A 27,245-nucleotide genomic window follows, 5' to 3' on the forward strand; every position below is an offset into this window, starting at 1 on the left:
TGGATACAGACTAACACGGCTGCTACTCTGAAACCTGTCATTAAATCTTTTGGTAAGCACCATATAATAAAACTGTCAAGATTTTGGGACATAGACAATGTCTGAGATTTCTCTCACTGGCCCTGTCAGCGACTACATGCTGCAAACATTTCAAAGCATGACCATCATCCCCATTGCACTATAACAAGATGTACAGGAGGGGGAAAGGAGCAATGAGGAATCACCTAGCAACCAGTGGAAAGATCACTGGACTGTAACCATTTCTAGCTCTGCCACTGGTCTGCTGGGTGACCTTGGGCAAATCACTTCAACTCCGTGCCTCAGTTTCCTGTAAAATCGAGATAATGAAAAGTTCTTTGATATCTAGTGAAGAAAATCACTGTACAAAAGCTAGGTCTTTTGATCAGCAAGTTTGCAGATGACACTAAACTGGGAGGAGTGGTAGATAGGTTGGAAGGTAGGGATAGGATACAGAGGGACCTAGACAAATTAGAGGATTGGACCAACAGAAACCTGATGAGGTTCAACAAGGACAACTGCAGAGTCCTGCACTTAGGACAGAAGAATCCCATGCACTGCTACAGACTAGGGACAGAGTGACTAGGCAGCAGTTCTGCAGAAAAGGACCTAGGGGTTACAGAGGACAAGAAGCTGGATATGAGTCAACAGTGTGCCCTTGTTGCCAAGAAGGCTAATGGCATTTTGGGCTGTATAAATAGGAGCATTGCCAGCAGATCAAGGGGCATGATCATTCCCCTCTATTCGGCATGGTGAGCCCTCATCTGGAGTACTGTGTCCAGTTTTGGGCCCCACCACTACAAGCAGGATGTGGAAAAATTGGAAAAAGTCCAGCGGAGGGCAACAAAAATGATTAGGGGGCTGGAGCGCATGACTTATGAGAAGAGGCTGAGGGAACTAGGATTATTTAGTCTGCAGAAGAGAAGAATGAGGGGGGATTTGATAGCTGCTTTCAACTACCTGAAAGGGGGTTCCAAAGAGGATGGATCTAGACTGTTCTCAGTGGTACCAGATGACAGAACAAGGAGTAATGGTCTCAAGTTGCAGTGGGGGAGGTTTAGGTTGGATATTAGGAAAAACTTTTTCACTAGGAGGGTGGTGAAGCACTGGAATGGGTTACCTAGGGAGGTGGTGGAATCTCCTTCCTTAGAGGTTTTTAAGGCCAGCCTTGACAAAGCCCTGGCTGGGATGATTTAGTTGAGGATTGGTCCTGCTTTGAGCAGGGGGTTGGACTAGATGACCTCCTGAGGTCCCTTCCAACCCTGATATTCTATGATTCTAAGATGATTCTGTGATTATTACCTAGCCCAGTAGCATATCAACTGCAAACCTAGGTAAGAGACAAAACTAGCTAAATGGCCACTGCTCCTACCAAAAACATTAATCTTTTTGTTTAAAAAAATTAAATTAAATGGCAAAATACTTTGTTAACGCAGAGTTAAGGTTGCCCAGTGACACCTTGTCCCTTTCCAGAACATCAAGTTCAGCAAAACTTAACTTCTGAAAAATCAGGAAATACAGAGTTAAAGAAGATGACCGCACAACCGTATCTCTTTGAGCAATGCTCCACAACACTCATAACACACACACACTCCCACTCTGCCTTGTAATGGACAGGCGTGACCTGCACTTGCCCTGTGCTCAAACACTGAGCCTACTCCCTTCACAGAATACCAAGCTTTCACTTCATATCCTTTACACTTGCATACAGGATGCCAATGAGATTTATTCTTTCCTCTATCCATCATTAATCATCATCAATTCCCATTGGCTATTGCCAGCTCCAGGGGGGCAAAGTTAAGATTGCATGGGCATTTACCTTAACTCTGCATTTCCTGGTTTCAGAAGTCTGAGTTTTATCAACAGGCAACCTTAACTCTGTTAAAGTTTTAATAAGACTGATTTAAACACTAAAAGCTGACCCAAAGCCCAATGAAGATAATGGAAAGGCTCCCACTGATTTCAAGGAGCTTTGGATCAGATCTTAAGTTAGTACCATAGTTAATTAATAGGAAGAGCTGATAATGATACTGATCAGGTAAGGTTTCCAAACACTTTCCATTGTGCGCCTGTGTTTTAGTTGCTCAAAACTTTGCCAAACTGTAACAATTTGGGCTAATTTTTTCCATTTTTGCTCTTTACCTCAGTCTAATATTTTGTACGTTTCAACAATTCAGCTATTTCCAAGAATTATGTTAGGAAAAAATAGGTAGTTTTGCAAATGTTCAAACACCCCCCCCACACACACACACTATTTCTTTAAAGAGCTCCAGTGCCTCAATAATGTGGCATGTGAAATTAAAATTTGGATGGATACTCTTTAGGTCAGAGAGGTGCTTTTTGCTGTCCCCATGAAAATTAACCTGTATTTGGCCTCTGAAAGTTGTCATTCGCACAAGATGAGCAGAGCCTGTTAGAGGCTCACTGCTGAAATTATAGACCTTTTTCAGCACGTTCCCACTCCCACAGCTCCCTCCGCGGCAACTCCACTGTACCTGCTCCTAGACTCTAGAGAGCCTTACATGGTTCTGGATGGGATACAGGCAAAACAGGAGCTGCAAAATATCCTTTTGACCTAAGAGAAGGTATGTTGTGCTGGAAGTTAAGAGACAACATGGGTTCTAGTCTAAAGGCTTCCACTGACTGGTATTAACAATTCTGTGCATTCTACAGCCCTTATTCTTAAGCATGGTATCATACCTTACAAGACATGCTAATATAATTCACCCCATTTTGCAGACGTAACACAAGGTGGCATCTGGAAGAGTCATGAATAGAACCCAAATCTCATACATTGACCACATTGCCTTTCTGAATAAATGTACCTTGCTGCACTGTCTAACCACTATATCTGACACCCCCGCCAGAAACAAGAATAGAACCCAGGAATCCTAACTTACAATATTCTTCTATTAAATAGATGTGAAAAGCCACTGGCAAAAGGGTATGACACCCCCTTTTAGCGGCAGGTCCACACAGAAGGTAACAGTCTACTACTACTACTAACTGATACTCCCTTAGCTCAAGTAGTCGAGATCTGTGCTGTGAAATAAAGGTCTTAGATTCAGACTGTTGATGACATGTCTGGGGTTGATATGTTTCCACATGATGAATTTTCAGAGTGTTTTAAACCTAGGAAAGCATGTTAAGGTTGCAATGTCAAATGCTTAAAAGTTAGGAAATCCCAGAATGAAAGTTGCTGTGTGACCTTAATTTGACTTCCTTGTACATCTGTATTATGGCATTGCTTTTAATCACGATGAAATAATTTCATCCATCGGATACTTGCTTCAGCAACTGTAGAAAATGGACATTTAATGAGGCACAGGGTTGCGAGAAGATTTTCCTTTGTTTAATGCACTGAACTGGGACCCAGGAGGCCTGGTTTTATTCTTTGCTCTACAACATACTTCCTATGAAATGCTGAAAATACATACACACGTATGGGGGGGGGGGGGGGGGGAGAGCGCTGAATTAAGGTTGCACAGGCAACTTCCATTCTGGCAACTTTATTATAACTTTACTGACCCTAAGACACAAACGGCTCTATTTCCTTCATGGAAATAACTAGAGCACATGCCCTGACCTAAAGCACATGAGTTGGCAAACTTAAATACCCCCCCCCCCCCCACAATCAATAAAACTAAAAGGAAACTAAAAAGTAAGGGGTTTATGAACTCTGTGTGTTTACTTAAAAGTCTCACCTTCTACAACATAGACCTTAGTCAAAGGAAAGTCAATACTTTTTGCCATCATTTCAATTGCTTGTTTGAGCTCTCCCTCAGGAAGTGGAATGAATTTATCAAACAGAGGGGCAATGTAGTCTGCGTATATTGTGACAAGAACCTGCAAAGAAACACAGTGTTAAAACCAGGCATAGAAAAATCCTTGGTGAACTAGACCAAAAGTAAATCTTAAAACTTGAGAATAATATTTGTTTCTAGATTTTAGAACACAATTTTGGAGTAAGAAGCCTTCAGCAGAAGGTGGTGTTAAGGAGCCATTCCCTTAGAAGAGGGACTGAAAGAAGACCATGCAGAGAACAAAATGAGGCACTGAAAATCTGACTTGTTCCCATTACAGCAAAAGTTTGCAATCTTTGAAGACTTCCTCTGATTGGAACCACTGACTAGTCAAAGCTTAGATGCAATTATCCTTTCAATTTTTTTTAAAAAAAGGAAGTATTCCATTATTCCTCCTCTGACTATTCCACACGACACTCTCATTCTTTAGCATAGCACCTTTACTCTGAAAGCATGGGAAGATTGTCAGGTTTCATGGTGCTCCCCACTGCCAACACTCCAATTGACAGGGGAACGAGCCTTGCAGATCTGGTGAACACTTTTCTGCCTCCAGCCATAAAACCAGGACTCTTTCAAAGTTAATACTTCAGAGGCCCAAGTGCCCCAGAGTGCCAGCAACCTGGAAAATATATATATTTTTCTTTTTAAGGCAAGAAAGGGAGGGTGGAGAGATGAGGAAGAAAAGGGCAGGGTGAGTGTCACCATGCCTCAGTGGGTCACAACTGAGAATACTAAATTCAGAACAAACTGCTGAGAAACAGGGCAGACCCCTCCCCGCCCCAAACAGGTGGTTATTCTCCCATAAGATATACCAAACCAGCAACAAAAGTAAACTTCTGTTTCACCACACTAGCTAACAAGAAGTCAGAAAAGCAGTCTCCTTAGGCATTCCAGTCTTTGTATCACCATCAAAAACACTAGACTTAATGATGAGTGTTTTTTTTAAAACCAATTTCATCGACCAAAGGGTACTTCTGATCCCAAAGGACCAGACACATACCCAGGTGAATATACAATTCAGATCTTATCCAATAATCACGCTGTTGCCAGTCCTTTAGTATCTAATATCTAAAGGTTTATTTAAAAAGAAGGAAAGGTGAAAGTTAAAGGCATGAAATACATACAATAAATGCAAAGTTCTTGGATCAGGCTTATAGCAATGATGGAATAAACTGCTGGCTTAAGTCAAGTCTCTGGTTGCTTCCAAATCATTGGAAGGTCCTCAGTTCCTTGGTTAGAATGCTCCCATTACTAGATCAGAGCAGGAAAGAAGCAAAATGGAGGATGTTTCCAGGGCCTTTTATAGCTTCTGCCAAGGGCATGGCTACACTCGAAACTCCAAAGCGCTGCTGCGGGAGCGCTCCCGTGGCAGCGCTTTGAAGTGCAAGTGTGGTCGCGGTGCCAGCGCTGGGAGAGAGCTCTCCCAGCGCTGCAGGTACTCCACCTCCCCAAGGGGATTAGCTTACAGCTTACTGGCCATGGCACTGTTTACACTGGCGCTTTACAGCGCTGTAACTTGCTGCGCACAGGGTGGTGTTTTTTCACACCCCTGAGCGAGAAAGTTGCAGCGCTGTAAAGCGCCAGTGTAGCCATAGCCCAAGTGAAGAGAAACCCATTGTTCTAGTTTGTGAAAAATTACAGCTAACAAGATGGGGTTTGGAGTCACATGTGCAAGTCACATGTCCATGCCTGCTTTGCTTAGTCATAGCAGAAGCCATTACCCATACTCTAGTTAGAATGTTCTCAGGAAAAGCCTATTAAGTGTAGATAGGCATCTTCCATGGCCCATTGTGAGTTAAGTGTTCTTTGATGGGCCATTCAACGTATATAGTTCCTTTGCAATGTGCTGGCTAAATACCTTGCGGGTGTTTATGAGCAAACACATTTGAAATACAGGTACATAGTTAATATTCATAACTTCAGATATAAAAATGATACATGCATACAAATAGCATAATCATATTCAGTAAATCATTACTTTTCCATTGACACCTTACTTGACACACTTTGTATAAGATTTGGTGCAATTATATAACAGTGGTAGCAACAATGATCTACATGGTCATGTTTTAATCATATAACATCACAGTGAGTACAAGCTGAGATCATACAATCATACAAAGCAGGTATCTAGCATGATCCTGCAAAACTTATGCTTCTGGAAAAGGAGCTAGGGCTTGGGCAGAATGGATAAAAATAACAGGGTATTTTACTGACTTTTTTGGGAACAATAATTTATTTATTTTTTGCAAAAAAAATTGAAATTAAATGAACATTTTCATTTAATTCTCTATCATATTTTTCATTTCCATTCATTTCAATTTCTATTAGTTTAGTTTTCAGAAACAGAAACTTTTTGGTTGTTGATTTTCATTTTTCTACATCCCCCCCCCCCCCCGACTTCTTTTTTCATCTGTTCCCTCTTTACCCCCACTGAAAAAGGATGGGGAAGTTAAACCAAGACAAACCTACTCTCCCTTCCTTATATACTTTTCTGACAATGGAAAAGGTTAGAAAAAAGTTTAAAGTTTGAGAAAGTGGGACAGAGCAAGGGGGGGGAGACAGTTGGATGACAACATTCGCTTTACTTTTTTCAGCTGGAAAATGGGGGGGGGGGGGGAAGTGAGCACTAAAAAAATGGGAAAAAGCTCCAAACTGATAGCTCCATCTGCAGCAGAGTGCACCATTCAGAGAGACCATTTTGTTCTTTAGAAACTGCAGCAGCAGCAGCAGATTTCTCGAAAGAAATGATTTCTACCATGCTTGATAAACTTAAGAATAGGCAGAAACAGTAACAGTAAAGTTAGAGAGACAAGGTGGAGAACGCAATATCTGTTATTGGACTAACTTCTGTGGTGAGAGGGACAAATTTTGAGCTTACACAGAGCTCTTCTTCTGGTATGCGCCGAGTTTCAATTCCCGAACCTGAAGATAGGCCCTGTGTAAGCTCAAAAGCATCTCTCTCTCACCAGCAGAAGTTGGCCCAATAAAAGATATTACGTCACCCACCTTGTCTCTCTAAAATCATTTTAGCCATGTCAATCCAGCATACAATACAGTTTCCTGTTGCATTGTTGAATGTTGCAGTCCAGCTAAGTCAAATGTCTGACCTACTTAATGTCATGGAGAGCCACATGACATGCTCAGATTTGCTGGTTTGTCTTTTAAAAAAATAACATTCTAGCACAAAAGTCTCCAAAGTGTGATCCAAGTGTAACACAAAGTTGTCTTTTTCCACGTGCAGACAGTCTGACTCAGAGGTGTCAACTTCCCCACCTCCATTAATCTCACTCAGAGGTGTAAATCTAAAGCCTGAAGATGACATTTTAAAAGTCAAAATTAACTATTTCATTGCTGACCATTGTAGCAGATGGAAAGGGAGTGAAGCACATGTGAAATAAGAACAAAGGAGACAAACAGTGAAAGGAGAGGATGGGGAAAGGTCAGAAACAAAGGGCAGAAATAGCTGTGGCCTTAACGAGGCACAGATTTTCCCCAATGAGTGATGCTAAATGCAACAATAAAGTATTGAACAAATAATATTAATAACCAAAAGTCAGATCCTCAGCTAACTGACTTAGTTCCATTAAGTCAATGGTCCTAAAATTCAATTACCACATAAAGACCATATTTTACCCATGACCTTTGTGAAAAACTTCCCATTGACATCAGCGCATGGGAGGCCATATGTAGCCCTAAATGCATAGTCCAGCCTATGAAACATTTTAGCCCATTCCATAGGCTAAATCTGACACCCTTCAATTGAGATCACATCTTGAAACTTTGGTCAACACAAATTACACTGCTCTACAGCCAAAATGCTTCTGAAATAAATGTAGTCAAACTTTACTAATTCTGGGTCACTGAGAATGAAAATGATGCTTAAAATTGTTGATTGGCTCTAGTTTTCAAGTTATGCTATTGGGTCAGTATATACGACCCTTGACTTGGGAATGGCGGAGGATAAGTGAGTTATAAAGGGAAGGGATCTCAATTTAAACCAGAAATGACTAAAATACATCTTTGACTGGATCTATGAATAAATCTATGACTGGGTTTGGACAGTACTTGCTTTTTAGGCAAAACAATGAATGATGCAATCTGAAGCTGGTATTGCGTCATACATGATATGAATTGCATCATGTTATTCCTAGAAGTCATGGATGATGCAATCATAACGAAGCTTACATCACTCTGCTGAACAAATTGCCCTATATCAGCTCTAGAAATCATACAGTATCGTGCTCTCTTATTTGTCAGTGTTTGAATTTGCAAAGGGACACATTTCTGTTTAGCCAAAGTGAGCAGAGATGCCTCGTACTTGTGTGAACAGTGCAGATAATTTCTGCTATGTTTGTGGTGAAGTGACTTTTGCATCACAAAAGCGCAGTATAGCCACTATGGTTAAGAAAGCCTATCATCTTTATTTTGGCTGCAAAATTGGAGATCAGGACAAGAGATGGGCCCCACACATATGCTGCAACACTTGTGCAACAAATCTTCGCCAGTGGTTGAACAGGAAAAGGAAATCTATGCCTTTTGCAGTGCCAATGATTTGGAGAGAGCCAACAGATCATACCAGCAATTGTGATGGCAGCCCTCAACATCGTTGAGAAAAACCTGAGTGTCCATGCAGAAAAACCTGAGTGTCTCTGGATAAAGTTGAGAAGTGTGAGCAACAAGGGTGATGTCGTGGTCGGAGTCTGCTATAGACCACCAGACCAGGGGGATGAGGTGGACGAGGCTTTCTTCTGGCAACTAGCAGAAGTTGCTAGATCGCAGGCCCTGGTTCTCATGGGAGACTTTAATCACCCTGATATCTGCTGGGAGAGCAATACAGCTGTTGGGGGCCACTAGGCATAGCTACCAGGTAACTCGGGAGAGTGGAAGGCCAAAGTGTCGATGAAGCTCTTTTGCTCTGGGCCTATCTGAACCCCCAGACCCCATCTTGTGAACTCTCACCTACTTCTGTGCTCACTGCTTACAGGCTTTGTAGCAAGCTGAAGCAGAAATGTAAGGGTCAGCTTTTCTAGCAGGCAGACTGCTGTAAACAGGCCTTGCAAGGCCACAAAATAAGCAGGCGTATGGAAACTTTTCTAATTGTAACTGCTAGAGAAGGGAGGGGTGGAAGGTGTAAGAGGGAGTAACAGGACAAAGGCTTACACAGAGACTGCTTAAAGTATAAAAGGTAAAAGTTATTTGTATTTGTTGCACTGGATTTAAGACATGCTGGTCTCCTAGTGCCATTTCAAAGCTCTAAAATAAACTTAGCTTGCTTTCTCCCCTCGGTGTCTTTATTGGTGCCAAGCACACCGGGCAACGGACCATTTAAAGTCCGCCTCAAGCACTTGGGCGGTAACAGTTTTGGCGTCCCTGGGTGGGCTCGAGGCTGAAATTTAGCCTTGCCCGGATCCCTCCTGGTGGCCGACGGATTACGACGACGACCGACGCCCAGAGCGCTCACCGGTGACTTCATCGGGGGGCCTCGGCAGAGATGTGGTTTGCTCGACCCCGGAGGGCACAACGGTGCAACGCACACAGACAGTGGAGAAGCAGCTGCGGGCGACGGTGAGGAACCGGTCCCGTGGATAGGGCGACGGTGCAGAACCGGACCCTTGAATAAGGTAGGAACAGTCCAGTGGGGACTTTATCTGTCTTGACCTGGGGACGCCCAGAGTCTCCCTCAGTATGGGGCAGGGACAGAGTACAGCCGGCAGGGTACAGTGTACACCTTTAGAATGCATTCTGGTGAACTGGAAGGTGTTTGAATCTGATCAGTTAATTAAAAGTAAATTGAAAAGGTTCTGTACAGTTGATTGGCCTCAGTACCAGCTGGAGTGCCAAAAAAGGTGGCCACCGGAAGGATCACTTAATTACAACACGATCCTTCAGTTGCTTTTGTTTTGTCAGAAAACAGGTAAATGGAATGAACATCTCTATGCGTATACGTTTAACATCTCTCTTATGGTGTTAAGAAATAGGACTAATATTTTGCTCAAGTGCCATTTGACTCCGACAGGCTCGGTAGTATGTGCTGCTAAACCCCAGAACCCTCCCACTGTTGTAATGCCAGAATCGGTGTCCCCTTCGGCTCCTCCACCCCCACAGGCTTTAGAAAGTACCCCCCCCCCCCCCCGGTGGGATTGTATCCGTTGATTACTGAGAGTGTGGTAGCCCGTCCAGGAACACAGGAACGGCCAGCACAGATAGTGTCTGTATATTCGTCCATCTGGCTGCTTTTAAGGCAGAGGCTGGAGAATTCTCAACGAATCCAAGCAAGTTCATTTCTATCTTTGAAGGTTGTCTAGCTAGTCATAAGCCTGACTGGGATGACTGTAATATACTTATAAAAACCCTGTTGTCTGAAATAAAGCAAAATCAAGTTATAGCCAAGGCTAAGGAGAAGGCACAGAGAAGGCATTTAAAGTTTAAAAGGGAAAGCTATTAAATACCAAAGGTTGTACAAAAAAATTCCTCAAAAGTAAGTGTGCTCGTCCTGGTTTGTTGCTTCAAAGCTCTGTACAAAAGTTATGTTATTAAAAAAAGTGTATAATGGCAATAAGTATGTGTTAATAGTTAAAAAATATATATATAAGTAAAAAGTAAAAAGTTCCTTTAAAAGTTAAAAAAAGCCAAAAAAAAAAAAAAAAAAAAGCACAAAATAAATTAATTAAAAAAAAAAATACAGCTAGCAAGCTCATCCAAGGACAGCAAAAACTTGGCTGACCACCAAGAGAAAGGGGGGGGGGGCCTAAATGTGCCCAAGCAATGTAAAATCAGCAAAATACTGCAAGGCATAATAAAGACAAACGAAGGGTTAAAAAGCAGCTTTGTTAGACTGTATTGGCTCAAGAATTTAAAAATTCCCCCACTCTGTTTGGCCAGGCTTTGGCCAAAAACTTTAAAAAGTGAAATAATTCAAACAAAGCCCTCTTGCTGCAATATGTAAATGACTTGCTAATTGCTGCTGTGGGTCTAATCCCTTGTCTCAGAGCTACTGTAAGTCTCCTAAACTTTACTGAATTGCGAGGATACAGAGTATCTCAAAACAAAGCCCAAATTGCTCTTACAAAGGTTCAATATCTGGGATTTCACATCAGGCAGGGAGAAAAACAGCTCTCAAACAAAAAAAAGGAGGCTATGTGCCAAGTTCCCATCCCCAGCAATCGTAAACGGCTTAGAGCATTCCTGGGCATGGCAGGCTTTTGCAAAATATAAATTCCAAAATTTGAACTGTGGGCTAAACCTCTGTATAAATGTGTTAAGGAAGCGGATCAAGACCCCTTTCACTGGTCCCCAGAAGCGGACAGAGCATTTAAAATCTTTAAAAAAAAGCTAATAAAAGCTCCAGCCCTCGGCTTGCCCGATATATCTAAGCCGTTCCAACTGTATGTGCATAAACAAAAAGGGGTAGCTTTAAAAATGCTTACCCAGCTATTAGGTGCCTGAAAGCGTCCTGTAGCATACTTTTCTAAACAACTAAATCAAGTTTCAAAGGAATGGCCAGCCTGTTTAAGGGCGGTCGCAGCTACTGCTCTAGTGTTTGGGGAAGCAAAAAAGCTAACACTGAAAGAAACTGTGCAAGTGTATGTTCCCCATATAGTCCGAGCCTTGCTGGACACTAAGGGTGGTCTTTGGCTCACACAGGCTCAAGTTGCTCGGTACCAGGCGAAGCTGTTAAAAAATCCTGAAGTCACCCTGCAAATCTGTCCCTCCCTTAATCCAGCTACCCTGCTACCAAAAACAAAAAAGCAAAAACATGACTATTTAAAAATCATAAATGTTCAGTATTCTAGCCGCCCAGATCTAAGAGATCAGCCACTCCCAAATGCTAACTTGGAATGGTATACAGATGGAAGTAGTACTGTTGTGGATGGGCAAAGAAGGGCTGGTTATGTTATTGTGTCTCTTCATAATACCGTGGAAGCTGAGAGTTTACCAGCAGAAACGTCTGCCCAGCTTGCTAAACTAGTGGCCCTAACCCGTGCCCTCGAGCTGGCAAAAAACAAACAAGTTAATATCTTTACTAATTCAAAGTATGCTTTTGAAGTATTGCATGCCCACGCTGGTTTATAAAAGCAAAAAAAAAAGTTAACAGCTCAAGGCTCTCCGGTCAAGCATGGGTCTCAAATTCTCCGGCTGTTAGAAGCAGTACAACTCTCCTCAGCAGTAGCAGTGGTGCACTGCAAAGCCCATCAAAAAAAAAATCAAGAGGTAACCAAAAGCAATGCCAGAGCAGACAGGGAAGCTAAGCAAGCTGCTACCCTGAAATCACCAACAGAGGAGAATGCCCAAATGCATGCCCTCATCCCATCAGTGGGTGAACTTGCAGCCCCTCAGTACTCCCAAAAGGACAAAAACCTGGCTGACAGTCTCGGTCTCCAGGAAAGGAGGGATGGCTTTATTCCACAAAGAAAAAAATCCTCCTGCCCAAGGGCCTAATTCAACCAGTGTTGCAAAAACTGCATTAAACCACACACGCAAGCAAAAAGGCTCTCACCCAGTTCATAACTAAATATTTTCTAACCTCTAAACTTAAACCCCTAGGTACAAGCTGAATGTTTAATCTGCCAAAAAAATAACCCACGACCAGGAGTAGCAGTGCCACCAGCCACCCTAAAACCTACCCCAGGCCCAGGATTGGTGTGGCAAATAGACTTTACTAAGTTTCCCAGGACCCAAGGGTACAGGTACCTCCTCGTCTTAGTGAATCAATTCAGCAAATGGCCTAAAGCCTTCCCATGTCGCAACAACACTGCCAAAACAGTGGTTCTTAAGTTTGTCAAGAAAATCATTCCTCGCTTCGGCCTTCCCCAGTAAATAAAATCTAATAATAAAACACACTTCACATCTCAAGTGGTTCAAAAAATATCAAGTGCTCTGCAAATCCCCTGGAAACTCCACACACCCTGGCGACCACAAGCCAGTGGAGTAGTAAAACGCACAAATCAGACACTCAAGCGACACCTCTCAAAAATCTGTCAGAAGGCCTCTCTTAAGTGGCCTAATGCCTTGCCCCTTGTGTTACTTCGCATTCGTGCTCTCCCTAAGGGTAGGATAGGGCTTAGTCCCTTCAAAATTATGTTTAAAAAAGCATGGCCTATAAATGGTACCCCAGTTCTGGCAGAAAAATAAAAAGTGGGGTGTGGTTTCTTGTCTCAGTACATGTGCCCTCTGTCTGCTGTTCTTTCTTCTCTTCACAGGTACACCAAAAATTCACAGCCTCTTCTGCTAAATACTCCGGTCCACTCCCTGCAGCCTGGTGACTCCGTTCTCGTGCGGACCTGGAAAAACAAGCCTCTCCAAAAAAAGTGAAAAAGACCCCACACCGTCCTGCTTGTCACCCATACAGCGGCAAAGGTCAAAAAACACAAGAACTGAATTCATCACTCTCGACTGAAAGCAGTGCCCATTCCTAAACAGTGGACTGTCCAGCCTGCGGAGAAGACGGCTAACAACAATTTAAAACTTAAGCTGTTATTCAAAAAACAGTAAGAATCGCTAAAAATGCGTTGTGATCTTTCTAAACAGTCACAGCATACTCCCCGCAAAAACCCTGAGCATTAGTTTTATCTATTCACAAAAGGCGGACCTAGCCTATGTATTTGGTCTTGTTATTTTTTAACTTGTTTAGTAACAATTCTTCTTGTCTTCTAAGTATTTGGGTTTGTAATAACCCTTTCCCCACAAGCCTCCCTACAAAATTCACAAAGTAACAATAAAAGGGCTAGTTATGGTAAAGCCTTTTGAGTTTGTGGTACTAGTGCCTACAAATGGCTTCCTAATGGTTGGCATGGTAGCTGTTACAAAAGCTATCTTGCTCCTTCCCTCCGCATTCTGCCCAAGGCTCCCTCAGGTCGTCCCAGGTACTATCAGTCCTTAAAAGCTACCTTAAAACCCATCAGTAAAGAAGACAAGTTTAAAATAATAGCCCTCCCTTCCTATGGGGTGGGACAACTAGCCCAACTTTACAAAAAACTGTCTAAATTTCTCACCCAGTTTGCCAATAATACCCTAGCCATAGAAAAAAGCATAAGTTCTGAGCTGTACCAGCTTCAATTGCTAGCTTTGCAAAACCGACAGGCCCTAAATTATGTGTTAGCCTCACAAAGCAAGGTCTGTGCCCTTATTAAAAAAAAGTGTTGTACCTATGTCCCAAAGTTTTCACAGGACATTAACAAGCACATCTTGTCAGCTAAACAAGCCTTTAACCAGTGAAAGGCCCAGGAAGGGGAACCCACTATTTTAAATTCCCTTTAGGATTAAATACCTAGTTTAAAAAAACTAGGGGATATAGGGGGAAACATTGTTCGCATCTTGCTCACAAATGTAATAATATGTTTTGTTCTTATTCTTTTGCTCATTTGCTGTAAAGTGCTCATATGTAAAATTTGTACCTCTCCCTCCCCAAAGGTTCCTTTATACCCTCTCATTAATAATCCTAATTATATAAAGTTTAATCGCATTTTGTCTTTAAAGTATAAAAAAACTCTAACAAAGGTTTGTTAAGTGTTCTCAAAAAAAAAATTGTTAAAAGCCACTAAGCATAGCTACCAAGTAACTCAAAAAAGTAAAAAGCCAAAGTGTCAATAAAGCTCTTTTGCTCTGGGCCTATCTAAACCCCCAAACCCCATCTTGTGAACTCTCACCTACTTCTGTGCTCACTGCTTACAAGCTTTGTAGCAAGCTAAAACAAAAATGTAAAAATCAGCTTTTCTAGCAGGCAGACTGCTGTAAACAGGCCTTGCAAGGCCACAAAATAAGCAAGCGTATAAAAACTTTTCTAATTGTAACTACTAAAAAAATAAAAATAAAAAAAAATAAAAAAAAATAACAAAACAAAAGCTTACACAAAAACTGCTTAAAATATAAAAAGTAAAAATTATTTGTATTTGTTGCACTAAATTTAAAACATGCTGGTCTCCTAGTGCCATTTCAAAGCTCTAAAATAAACTTGGCTTGCTTTCTCCCCTCGGTGTCTTTATTGGTGCCAAGCACACCGGGCAACAGACCATTTAAAGTCCGCCTCAAGCACTTGGGCAGTAACACAGCGGTGCACAGACAATCCAGGAAGTTTTTGGAAAGTGTAGGGGACAATTTCCTGGTGCAAGTGCTGGAGGAACCAACTAGGGGCAGAGCTTTTCTTGACCTGCTGCTCACAAACAGGGAAGAATTAGTAGGGGAAGCAAAAGTGGATGGGAACCTGGGAGGCAGTGACCATGAGATGGTCGAGTTCAGGATCCTGACACAAGGAAGAAAGGAGAGCAGCAGAATACGGACCCTGGACTTCAGAAAAGCAGACTTTGACTCCCTCAGGGAACAGATGGGCAGGATCCCCTGGGAGAATAACATGAAGGGCAAAGGGGTCCAGGAGAGCTGGCTGTATTTTAAAGAATCCTTATTGCGGTTGCAGGAACAAACCATCCCGATGTGTAGAAAGAATAGTAAATATGGCAGGCGACCAGCTTGGCTAAACAGTGAAATCCTTGCTGATCTTAAACGCAAAAAAGAAGCTTACAAGAAGTGGAAGATTGGACAAATGACCAGGGAGGAGTATAAAAATATTGCTCAGGCATGCAGGAGTGAAATCAGGAAGGCCAAATCACACTTGGAGTTGCAGCTAGCAAGAGATGTTAAGAGTAACAAGAAGGGTTTCTTCAGGTATGTTAGCAACAAGAAGAAAGTCAAGGAAAGTGTGGGCCCCTTACTGAATGAGGGAGGCAACCTAGTGACCGAGGATGTGGAAAAAGCTAATGTACTCAATGCTTTTTTTGCCTCTGTCTTCACAAACAAGGTCAGCTCCCAGACTGCTGCACTGGGCAGCACAATATGGGGAGATGACCAGCCCTCTGTGGAGAAAGAAGTGGTTCGGGACTATTTAGAAAAACTGGACGTGCACAAGTCCATGGGGCCGGATGCGCTGCATCCGAGGGTGCTAAAGGAGTTGGCGGATGAGATTGCAGAGCCATTAGCCATTATTTTTGAAAACTCATGGCGATCGGGGGAGGTCCCGGATGACTGGAAAAAGGCTAATGTAGTGCCCATCTTTAAAAAAGGGAAGGAGGAGGATCCGGGGAACTACAGGCCAGTCAGCCTCACCTCAGTCCCTGGAAAAATCATGGAGCAGGTCCTCAAGGAATCAATTATGAAACACTTAGAGGAGAGGAAAGTGATCAGGAACAGTCAGCATGGATTCACCAAGGGGAAGTCATGCCTGACTAACCTAATTGCCTTCTATGATGAGGTAACTGGCTCTGTGGATGAGGGGAAAGCAGTGGATGTGTTATTCCTTGACTTTAGCAAAGCTTTTGATACGGTCTCCCACAGTATTCTTGCTGCCAAGTTAAAGAAGTATGGGCTGGATGAATGGACTGTAAGGTGGATAGAAAGCTGGCTAGATCGTCGGGCTCAACGGGTAGTGATCAATGGCTCCATGTCTAGTTGGCAGCCAGTTTCAAGCGGAGTGCCCCAAGGGTCGGTCCTGGGGCCGGTTTTGTTTAATATCTTTATTAATGATCTGGAGGATGGTGTGGACTGCACTCTCAGCAAGTTTGCCGATGACACTAAACTAGGAGGCGTGGTAGATACATTAGAGGGTAGGGATCGGATACAGAGGGACCTAGACAAATTAGAGGATTGGGCCAAAAGAAACCTGATGAGGTTCAACAAGGACAAGTGCAGAGTCCTGCACTTAGGACGGAAGAATCCCATGCACAGCTACAGACTAGGGACCGAATGGCTAGGTAGCAGTTCTGCAGAAAAGAACCTAGGGGTCACAGTGGACGAGAAGCTGGATATGAGTCAACAGTGTGCTCTTGTTGCCAAGAAGGCTAATGGCATTTTGGGCTGTATAAGTAGGGGCATTGCCAGCAGAACGAGGGACGTGATCGTTCCCCTTTATTCGACATTGGTGAGGCCTCATCTGGAGTACTGTGTCCAGTTTTGGGCCCCACACTACAAGAAGGATGTGGAAAAATTGGAAAGAGTCCAGTGGAGGGCAACAAAAATGATTAGGGGTCTGGAGCGCATGACTTATGAGGAGAGGCTGAGGGAACTGGGATTGTTTAGTCTCCAGAAGAGAAGAATGAGGGGGGATTTGATAGCAGCCTTCAACTACCTGAAGGGGGGTTCCAAAGAGGATGGAACTCGGCTGTTCTCAATGGTGGCAGATGACAGAACAAGGAGCAATGGTCTCAAGTTGCAGTGGGGGAGGTCTAGGTTGGATATCAGGAAACACTATTTCACTAGGAGGGTGGTGAAGCACTGGAATGCGTTACCTAGGGAGGTGGTGGAGTCTCCTTCCTTGGAGGTTTTTAAGGCCCGGCTTGACAAAGCCCTGGCTGGGATGATTTAGTTGGGAATTGGTCCTGCTTTGAGCAGGGGGTTGGACTAGATGACCTCCTGAGGTCCCTTCCAACCCTGATATTCTATGATTCTATGATCGTTCACGATCCAGATGAGTGGAGACTGTTCATTGATTCATCGAAAACGAGTCTTAAAGCTGTTTTACTGCATAATGGCAATGTTTTGCCATCAATTCCAGTTGGTCATGCAGTCCATATGAAGGAAACCTATGACAACATGAAACAACTTTTGAGGTGCATAAACTATGACCAACATCAGTGGCAGCTTTGTGGCGATTTGAAGGTTGTTGCTCTCTTGCTTGGTCTGCAGACTGGATACACAAAGTACTGCTGTTTTCTCTGCGAATGGGATAGTCATGCAAGAGATTCCCACTACATCAAGAAAGATTGGCCACTCCGACAGTCATTGGAGCCTGGGAGGAAAAGTGTTCAGCATCCACCACTTTTTGAATCAAGGAAGATTTTGTTACCACCCTTACACATCAAGCTGGGTCTGATGAAGAACTTTGTCAAGGCCATTGACAAAACACAAGCAGCTTTCAAGTACCTCCGTGGAAAATTTCCAAGGTTAAGTGAAGCTAAGATAAAGGAAGGTGTCTTTGTTGGTCCTCAGATTCGTGAACTTCTTCGAGATGATGCATTTGACCATGCACTGCGTGGCAAGGAAAAGTCGGCATGGAAAGCCTTCCAGTTAGTGGCAATAAATTTTCTCGGAAACAACAAGGCAGACAACTACAGGTTGTTGGTGGAAAACCTCCTCAAGGCATACAAAAGCCTTGGTTGCAACATGTCACTAAAGATACATTTTTTGCACTCTCATCTAGATTTTTTTCCACCGAACTGCGGAGCAGTGAGCGACGAGCACGGCGAGAGATTTTACCAGGACATTGCAACAATGGAGAAACGCTATCAGGGCAAAGGGAGCCCATCAATGCTTGCAGACTATTGCTGGACAGTGACAAGAGATGCTCCATTTAATGAATACAAGAGACAAGCCAAGAAGCGCCGAGTAGACACTGAATAGGACTAAACTATGTACAGAATAGTTTTTTGCCTTTTGTTTCATAATAAATTTTATTTATATAACCCTTTTGCTGATTTTTAAAGTGTTACATAAACAGGACAGGTGAAATATTATCATGTAAAGCAACCATAAACACATGAAAAGACCTAGGTTTACAATTTATGATTAAAACTCTACTATCTACACAATATACATAGACATAAAATGTAAAAACTTAAATATCTTAGAAACAGTAGCCAATCAGTTGTTTTAATTGTCATATTTGAATTCAGCACATCAAAATACATAATAAATAGCACATTTTATCTCTGAAGCAGACGACTTCTCAAAAATTGTAGACCAGTGTTATGTGGGAGTACAGCTGCCAAATTTTGTCTATTGCTCATGCATACTTGCCTGCTTGCACTGGCGCTGCACATACTCACCTGGAGTGCTTGTGTCGATGCAAACTGTAGTGCACCATGAGTAGGCATTCCAGTGAGTCACATGCCAACATCCAGCGCAATGCCTTTTGGGAAATTTTCACATTTTGTGGGATAGAAAAGACTTGCCCAGGGATCTCTGGGAGCTAGGGGTCAAGTTCTCAGAATGCAACTTTCTCCATCCCATCATGCTATTCATATCCCATAACTTGTGTCTTTTTAAAAATATTCCACAAATTCACATGGCACTGTTCAGTGGCTGCCATCTGTGACAGAAACATGGAGCCCACAGACCTCTGCACTAATCTCATGAACGCTACACAATTCTCCTGGGCTTTGCAGACCCACAGGAAGCATAGTAACAATGGGGGACACGCCAATTTCTTCGAGGACTGTTTGCTGAGGGACACAGTGAAAACTTGTTGGTGGCATTTACAGAGTAGCCGCGGATGGACGAGCACTGCTTCTGGACACAAGAAACGAGCATTAACTGGTGGGATCATATGGTAATGGAGGTTCAAGATGATGAGCAGTGGCTGCAGAACTTTCAGACTTGAAAGGCCAGATTCCTGGGTCTGTATGCCAAGCTCACCCCAGCACTCCAGGGCAGTAATACCACATTAAGAGCTGCACTGACAGTGGAGAAACAAGTGGCAAGTGCATTCTAGAAGCTTGCAAACACTGGATTGCTATTGGTCAGTGGGAAACCATTTTGCAACTGGAAAATCCACAGTACATCTCAGACAGGCAGCGCGGCACCAACGTCCCTCGAATGGGTGATCTGTGCAACGTTGCGGTGATCACTCACACCTTCTACCTTCTGATGTGCCTGGACACCATGATGAGGAACATCGCAGAGAATGCTATGCAGGATGTCATCAGGAAGCGAATCACCAGGACCCCCTCCAACCAACATGTCACAACCTACTGAGCGGCTCACTGGAAGGCGAATTTGGAAGAAATGGGGGAAACTTTGCTTCGCTCTGGACTTGTGCCCCCAATGCTATGTGACAAATGGAGAAGCATATCAGTTGCCACTGGACGTGGTGTGAGGAACATCAGGCGCTGGGAGTCCTGGTGCCACAGGTAAAGAATACAGAGCACACAATCATCACTCCGAGAGCTAGAACCATGCTGGAGAGGGCCCTGAAGAATGCCATCCGCTGCCAGTATGTTGAAAACCTAAAACGGAACTGGACCAGGGGAAGGCCTTCAAGGTGACGTGCAAGTGGGACACCAGCAATCACGTCCTCGCAAGAGCAGTTTCACCCGACTTGCCGAGAGGAGGTTCATACACAGGGCCCAGCTCAACTGCATCCCGCTGAACAGAGCCGTCCGCCATGGGATACGGGACAAGTGATGCAGGAAATGCGGCTATGCCAGCGAGATGCTACCCCATGTCTTGTGTAGCTGCAAGTCCCATTCCAGAGCCTGGCAGCTGTGACACAACGCCATCCAGAATCGCCTAATCGGAGCCGCCACCCGAGGGGACGGTTGCTGTTAACTCCACCATCCCCGGAATGGACAGCCAACTGTGACCAGACACCATCACCACCAATGAGGAATGGAAGAAGATCATCATGGTGGACATCACAGTGTCCTTTGAGAACAGGATCCCAGCCTTCCGCAACGCCTGAGCTCGAAAAGTGGAGAAATATACTCCTGTGGCCATCGCTTGAGAGCTAGGGGTTACAAGGTTCAAACACACACTCTGATCATCAGAGCCCAGGGCACATGAGACTCCAGTAATGACTGAGTGTTGCAAGAACGTGGAATCAGTCAGTGCTACGCTCATGGTGTCGGACGGCATCAGGTGGTCGAGGGACAGCTATCTAGAACACATCACCAGACATCGGCAATACCACGAGAGATGAGCTGGAGTGTTGTTGAAAAGTAACTGAAAGTACTTCCCCAATGGATTGTATTTTCTAAGGGACAAACTATCCTAAATTCTCAATTAATGAGAGACAATCTTCACTCATTGCTATATTTGCTTTCCACAATCAACTCTCTGTATAACTTTTAAGAACATAAGAATAGCCATACTGGGTCAGACCAAAGGTACATCTAGCCAAGTATCCTGTCTTCCGACAGTGGCCAAAGCCAGGTGCCCCAGAGGGAATGAACAGAACGGGTAATCATGAAGTGATCCATCCCGCCCCCATTCCCAGCTTCTGACAAAGAGGCTAGGGACACCATTTCTGCCCATCCTGGCTTATAGCCATTGTTTGCCCTATCCTCCATGAATTTATCTAGTTCTTTTCTGAACCCTGTTATAGTCTTGGCCTTCACAACATCCTCTGCCGAAGAGTTCACAGGCTGACAGTGCGTTGTGTGAAGAAATAGTTCCTTTTGTTTGTTTTAAACCTGCTGCCTATTAATTTCATTTGGTGGCTTCTAGTTCTTGTGTTATGAGAAGGAGTAAATAACACTTTCTTATTTACTTTCACCAGACCTCAATCATATCCCCCCTTAGTCATCTCTTTTCCAAGCTGAAAAGTCCCAGTCTTGTTAATCTCTCCTCATACGGAAGCCATTCCATACCCCTAAATCATTTTTGTTGCCCTTTTCAGAACCTTTTCACCATGCACCTTTCGCCTCTGTCTTCACGAACAAGGTCAGCTCCCAGACTGCTGCACTGGGCAGCACAGTATGGGGAGAAGGTGACCAGCCCTCTGTGGAGAAAGAAGTGGTTCAGGACTATTTAGAAAAACTGGACAAGCACAAGTCCATGGGGCCGGATGTGCTGCATCCGAGGGTGCTAAAGGAGTTGGCGGATGTGATTGCAGAGCCATTGGCCATTATCTTTGAAAACTCATGGCGATTGGGGGAGGTCCCGGATGACTGGAAAAAGGCTAATGTAGTGCCCATCTTTAAAAAAGAGAAGAAGGAGGATCCGGGGAACTACAGGCCAGTCAGCCTCACCTCAGTCCCTGGAAAAATCATGGAGCAGGTCCTCAAGGAATCAATTCTGAAGCACTTAGAGGAGAGGAAAGTGATCAGGAACAGTCAGCATGGATTCACCAAGGGCAAGTCATGCCTGACTAACCTAATTGCCTTCTATGAGGAGATAACTGGGTCTGTGGATGAGGGGAAAGCAGTGGATGTGTTATTCCTTGATTTTAGCAAAGCTTTTGATACGGTCTCCCACAGTATTCTTGCCAGCAAGTTAAAGAAGTATGGGCTGGATGAATGGACTATAAGGTGGTGTGACAAAGTTCCTCCTCTGGGTCCTGTGCTTATTGGCAGATTTTCTTGCCTCAGAGATTCACCATGTGGGTTGGGGAACAGCCCAGAGACCTTCCCCTCTGGAAGAACCCACAGTCCAGATCAATTGGGAGGTTTGGGGGGAACCCGGGCCCGCCCTCTACTCCGGGTTCCAGCCCAGGGCCCTGTGGACTGCAGCTGTCTATAGTGCCTCCTGTAACAGCTGCATGACAGCTACAACTCCCTGGGCTACTTCCCTATGGCCTCCTTCAAAGACCTTCCTTATTCTCACCACAGGACCTTCCTCCTGGTGTCTGATAACACTTGTGCTCCTCAGTCCTCCAGCAGCACACCCTCTCATTCTCAGCTCCTTGCGCCTCTTGCTCCCAGCTCCTCACACTCGCACCACAAACTGAAGTGAGCTCCTTTTTAAAGCCCAGGTGCCCTGATTAGCCTGCCTTAATTGATTCTAGCAGCTTCTTCTTAATTGGCTCCAGGTGTCCTAATTAGCCTGCCTGCCGTAACTGGTTCTAGCAGGTTCCTGATTACTCTAGTGCAGCCCCTGCTCTGGTCACTCAGGGAACAGAAAACTACTCATCCAGTGACCAGTATATTTGCCCTCTACCAGACTCCTGTACCCCACTGGCCTGGGGCTGTCACAGTGGATAGAAAGCTGGCTAGATTATCGGGCTCAACGGGTAGTGATCAACGGCTCCATGTCTAGTTGGCAGCCGGTTTCAAGAGGAGTGCCCCAAGGGTCGGTCCTGGGGCTGGTTTTGTTCAATATCTTCATTAATGATCTGGAGGATGGCGTGGACTGCACTCTCAGCAAGTCTGCAGATGACACTAAACTGGGAGGAGTTGTAGATACGCTGGAGGGTAGGGATAGGATACAGAGGGACCTAGACAAATTAGAGGATTGGGCCAAAAGAAACCTCATGAGGTTCAACAAGGACAAGTGCAGAGTCCTGCACTTAGGACGGAAGAATCCCATTCACTGTTACAGACTAGGGACCGAGTGGCTAGGCAGCAGTTCTGCAGAAAAGGACCTAGGAGTTACAGTGGACAAGAAGCTGGATACGAGTCAACAGTGTGCCCTTGTTGCCAAGAAGGCTAACGGCATTTTGGGCTGTATAAGTAGGGGCATTGCCAGCAGATCGAGGGACGTGATCGTTCCCCTCTATTCGACATTGGTGAGGCCTCACCTGGAGAACTGTGTCCGGTTTTGGGCCCCACACTACAAGAAGGATGTGGAAAGAGTCCAGCGGAGGGCAACAAAAATGATTAGGGGGCTGGAGCACATGACTTATGAGGAGAGGCTGAAGGAACTGGGATTGTTTAGTCTGCAGAAGAGAAGAATGAGGGGGGATTTGATAGCTGCTTTCAACTACCTGAAAGGGGGTTCCAAAGAGGATGGATCTAGGCTGTTCTCAGTGGTAGCAGACGACAGAACAAGGAGTAATGGTCTCAAGTTGCAGTGGGGGAGGTTTAGGTTGGATATTAGGAAAAACTTTTTCACTAGGAGGGTGGTGAAGCACTGGAATGGGTTACCTAGGGAGGTGGTGGAATCTCCTTCCTTAGAGGTTTTTAAGGTCAGGCTTGACAAAGCCCTGGCTGGGATGATTTAGTTGGGATTAGGTCCTGCTTTGAGCAGGGGGTTGGACTAGATGACCTCCTGAGGTCCCTTCCAACCCTGATATTCTATGGTTCTATGATTCTATGATGCATTGACTAAGACAGTAAATGCAATCCTTGTATTAGCCAATATATTTTTCTAGAAGGCTTTGTACATTTTGTATTTACGCAAAGCTGTATAGCTATGAACCAAACTCCCAGCATGCTTTTGTATTTATGCTAAGCTTATGGTGAACCGTGTATAACGTTTGTTCTTTATGTGCGCTGAACTTGTCAGGAGTAAGATGTGTTCTGTTAAGGATTGTTATATATGAATAGTTGGTAAGTATCGTTAGTATAAAACAGTTTATGTCACTATGGTCTGCTGCTACTTGTACTCTACAGTTCATGAACATCTGGAAAGTTATGGTGTCTGGTTGGTATAGATGTCTTTTGTATGCTGAAAAATAGATATGAAACTAGATAAGGAAAAGGGTGTAAGGTGTATTAATCTTCTACTTGCTGTAAACAAATGGACAAAAATATGTCAGATTAACTCACACTTTGGAGCAGACACAGATGATGTGAGCTGTGATTGCTGTGAGACCACTTCTCAGAGATTGATAACGTACGACCCTCTCCTGTGCTGATTTTTCTGTTTAATAAACCGATTGAGTTATCTGACATTTCATTAATCATTAATGAAAAACGAACCCTAACAATTGGAAACAGAAGCAGGGAAATAATACGTTCCCTACTTCTACTTGATACTACTTCTGTCAACATTCGTGAGATCATCACGGAATACCAGGTCCAGTTCTTCCGTCAACCTAGCTACTGCCTCTTGGAGAGGTGGATTCACTACAGCGAAGGGAGAACCCCTTGCATCACTGTGATGATTGTCTACAGCTATGCTGCTGTAGCGTTTTAAGTGTAGACATACCCTAAGTACTATGTAACTGAGGACCAGTGGCTGGATGTTTGAAAAAGGATGTCAGATACTGTTGACAGAAATGCACATGTGGTCAAACTGTTATTGCTTCTTGATAGAAGACACTTCAATATTAGATTAAATGTATTTTTCATTTAAATGTCACATTAATAAGCTTTTATGAGCATTTAGAGGAATAATAAACAGGAGCTGCTGCTGCTGCTAGACTAATGATAGTAATAAGATTGTAAAGACTGATAGGGTTTCCAGTTTAAATTTCTTCCAGTTTTAAGAAATATATATATTTTTAAAACTCTGTGCACTATACCCCGAGAACAAACTGATATTCAAAATGGACAAAAAAGTACCTCCATACTCACCAAGGAAACAACTAATGTGAACAGCCAGGCATAAATGAAGAAGTAGTCTCCCCCTATTTTAATAATGTAAAGCAGAAGAGAGGTCACGGGCAACAGAATACACTGAGTCACGATAAACTTCTTGATGGCATCCTTAAAAAAAAATCCCAGTGTCTGTAAAGAAAGAACATTAGTGATATTCATATTGTAGATAGCTAAGTGGTACTGTGGGTTAATGAACTGGTCTTTCACCTAATGTTCAAAATTTATTCTATGTTATAAGTGAGAGGAATACAGCAATACTGATGTGTGCCATGGAGCAACACAGCAAAGGCAACAATTAAATTTTGAAAGAACAGTTACTTACCTTTCAGGAACTATGGTTCTTCAAGATGTATTCTCTACATGGATTCCACTCTGGTGCACATGCATCCAAGAATACCATATAGGATTCTCTTAATCAGCAGTATCCAATGGAGCTGCACTTGCACCACAGATGTCCTTGCACCCCCGCCCCCCACTCAAAGACAAAAAGAGTAGAGTGAGCCCAAACAAAATGGCAATTTTTCGTAATATTTTTATGAAGGCTATGTGTGCCTCAGCTTCCCTCTGTACTTTCCATTGCTATCCATGTGGGGGAGTGCAGGGGTGCGGAGTTGAAGTCGGCTCTCAGGGCAGCACAGCAGATATGAGGTGTTTGCGTCGCTTTGCTGTCTGGGCCACAATGAACAGGTCCTTAAGGAATCGGATGGAACCTTCTGAAAGTGACCCATATCAGTGCATAATTCCCAAGAGAAAATGGGAAACCCCAATGACCAAAATACTCAATCACCAAGAGAAAGGTGGTTTTTCCCACCACCTCTCAGCAGCGAAGCTGAGAAGAGACCAGCTCAGAAACAAAGGACAAAGGACAGAGAGGTGACTGCCAGGGGATTAAAAGTGGTTTCTCAAAAAGGCTGGCTGCTCTCATGTGGGACTGACAAAAGGGTGAGAGACAAAAGCAATAATGGAACCCATTACAGCTTGGCTAATGGATTGCTCTGGCTTGGACAGATGGACACACAAATTTTATTTCTCTGTGCTAAACTAAGGACTTCCAATGTTGTATTCCAGTTAACTAATAAATCCTACTCTATTTTGAAAAGACTGCTTGATGTTACCGCAAGTATTTGCTGAGGTGAATTAGGCCCTGAAGAGTGCACAAGCCTCTGATTAGGAGTCTATCATAGTTGGATTTGCTGGCAAAGCTCAGTGTGAAATAGGAGTGCTTGAGGCCAGAAGCTCAGGCTCTGAGTGGGTAAGGCTGCAAGGCCTATTCTGAAGGAAGAAAGTGAAACCCCTTGGGAGTCTATTACTGAAGGGATTTCTCCAAGAGACTGTTTAAAAGCTGGGGCATAGTATCAATCCCATGGATCTGTGACACTTGTTTTTTCTAAGTCGGTGCGGGCAGGCCTCTTTCAAACAATGGTGTGCTGTTTGGCTTCCCTCTAGTTTTAACAGAGCTTGGGAAAGAAAACTGGAAGGTGAATCAGCTGATTTAAATGAAAATTTAAGACTTTTTAAAGAAAGAATTTCGAATGAGGCTAAGAGTTACACGGTGTTCCACAAAGATTAATTAAGGTGGACCAAACATGAATTTCCTCTACTCTCCATGCTTATATTATGTAGTCTTCATAGACAAGTGGCATAAAGAGCAGGCTCTGAGGGGATCAGAAAGAGGACACATCAAACCAGTAATACTATGCTGAGGTCCCAGAAAGGAGGGGGCTCCCGGACTGGGAGAAGTACATAAATGAGCTTCTTGAGGAATCTAACAACTGTAGGGTAGGAAAATATGCTATGACCCTGAACAGGTGGATGATGTGCCCATATTGCTGCTAACTATACCCTTTATGGATAGCCCTGAATGTTTTAGGGCAAGCAGACAGACCAGAACAACAGAAACCAGGGCTTCCAAGGGAGATGGGGATGTCTATTAGAGATTTTACTACTACATATCAAAGTGTTCTGGACTTACGTAGAATAGCTTCATTCGATGACCGCTAGCTAGCCAGCATCCAGGTTCCCAAATATAATGATGCTAGATCTGGGTGTAAGATACGACCTCCATTTTTGTGAATCCACACTGGGAAGAATAGGTGTGATCTACAGCTGTATCGACAGATTTATCAGATGAGAGTACCAGAACTCTCTAAGTCAAGCTGGAACTATCATAATCACTGAGACTGAATCCTGTCCAAGTTTCCTCAGGACCCTTGGTATTAATGGGATCGATGGTTAGGCATACATGAACTCTGGTGTCCATGAGGTGAGGAAGGCATATGACAGGGACCCTGAAGCAGAACATCCAGCATTTCTTGTTCTGGAATGTGGCAAATAGGGAGGCCCCAAAATAGACCTACCCACAAAAGATACTCCGCACAATTGAGTTTCACAGTTAGCTTGTGGTTGTCTGATCTAGCTATCCTAGCTGATCCAATAGGGCATTTTGTAAGCTTGGGGG

The 27,245-nt window shown here is 43.8% G+C and overlaps 1 protein-coding gene across 2 annotated transcripts in view; it reads right to left on the bottom strand.

The window, feature by feature from the left end:
• Window positions 1-27,245, bottom strand: part of ZMPSTE24 (zinc metallopeptidase STE24) — a 133,659-nt gene that overhangs the window by 37,061 nt on the left and 69,353 nt on the right. The window contains exons 5-6 of one of the 2 annotated variants that reach the window (XM_065421607.1): window positions 24,764-24,916; window positions 3,723-3,864 (exon numbers count right to left, since the gene is read on the bottom strand). In XM_065421607.1, the coding sequence (XP_065277679.1) occupies window positions 3,723-3,864; window positions 24,764-24,916 (295 nt within the window). The remainder of the gene's footprint in view (window positions 1-3,722; window positions 3,865-24,763; window positions 24,917-27,245) is intronic. The other variant, XM_065421608.1, reaches the window with a different exon arrangement.

This window comes from Emys orbicularis, chromosome 23, assembly GCF_028017835.1.
Source record: "Emys orbicularis isolate rEmyOrb1 chromosome 23, rEmyOrb1.hap1, whole genome shotgun sequence".
Classification (NCBI taxonomy): Eukaryota; Metazoa; Chordata; order Testudines; family Emydidae; genus Emys; species Emys orbicularis.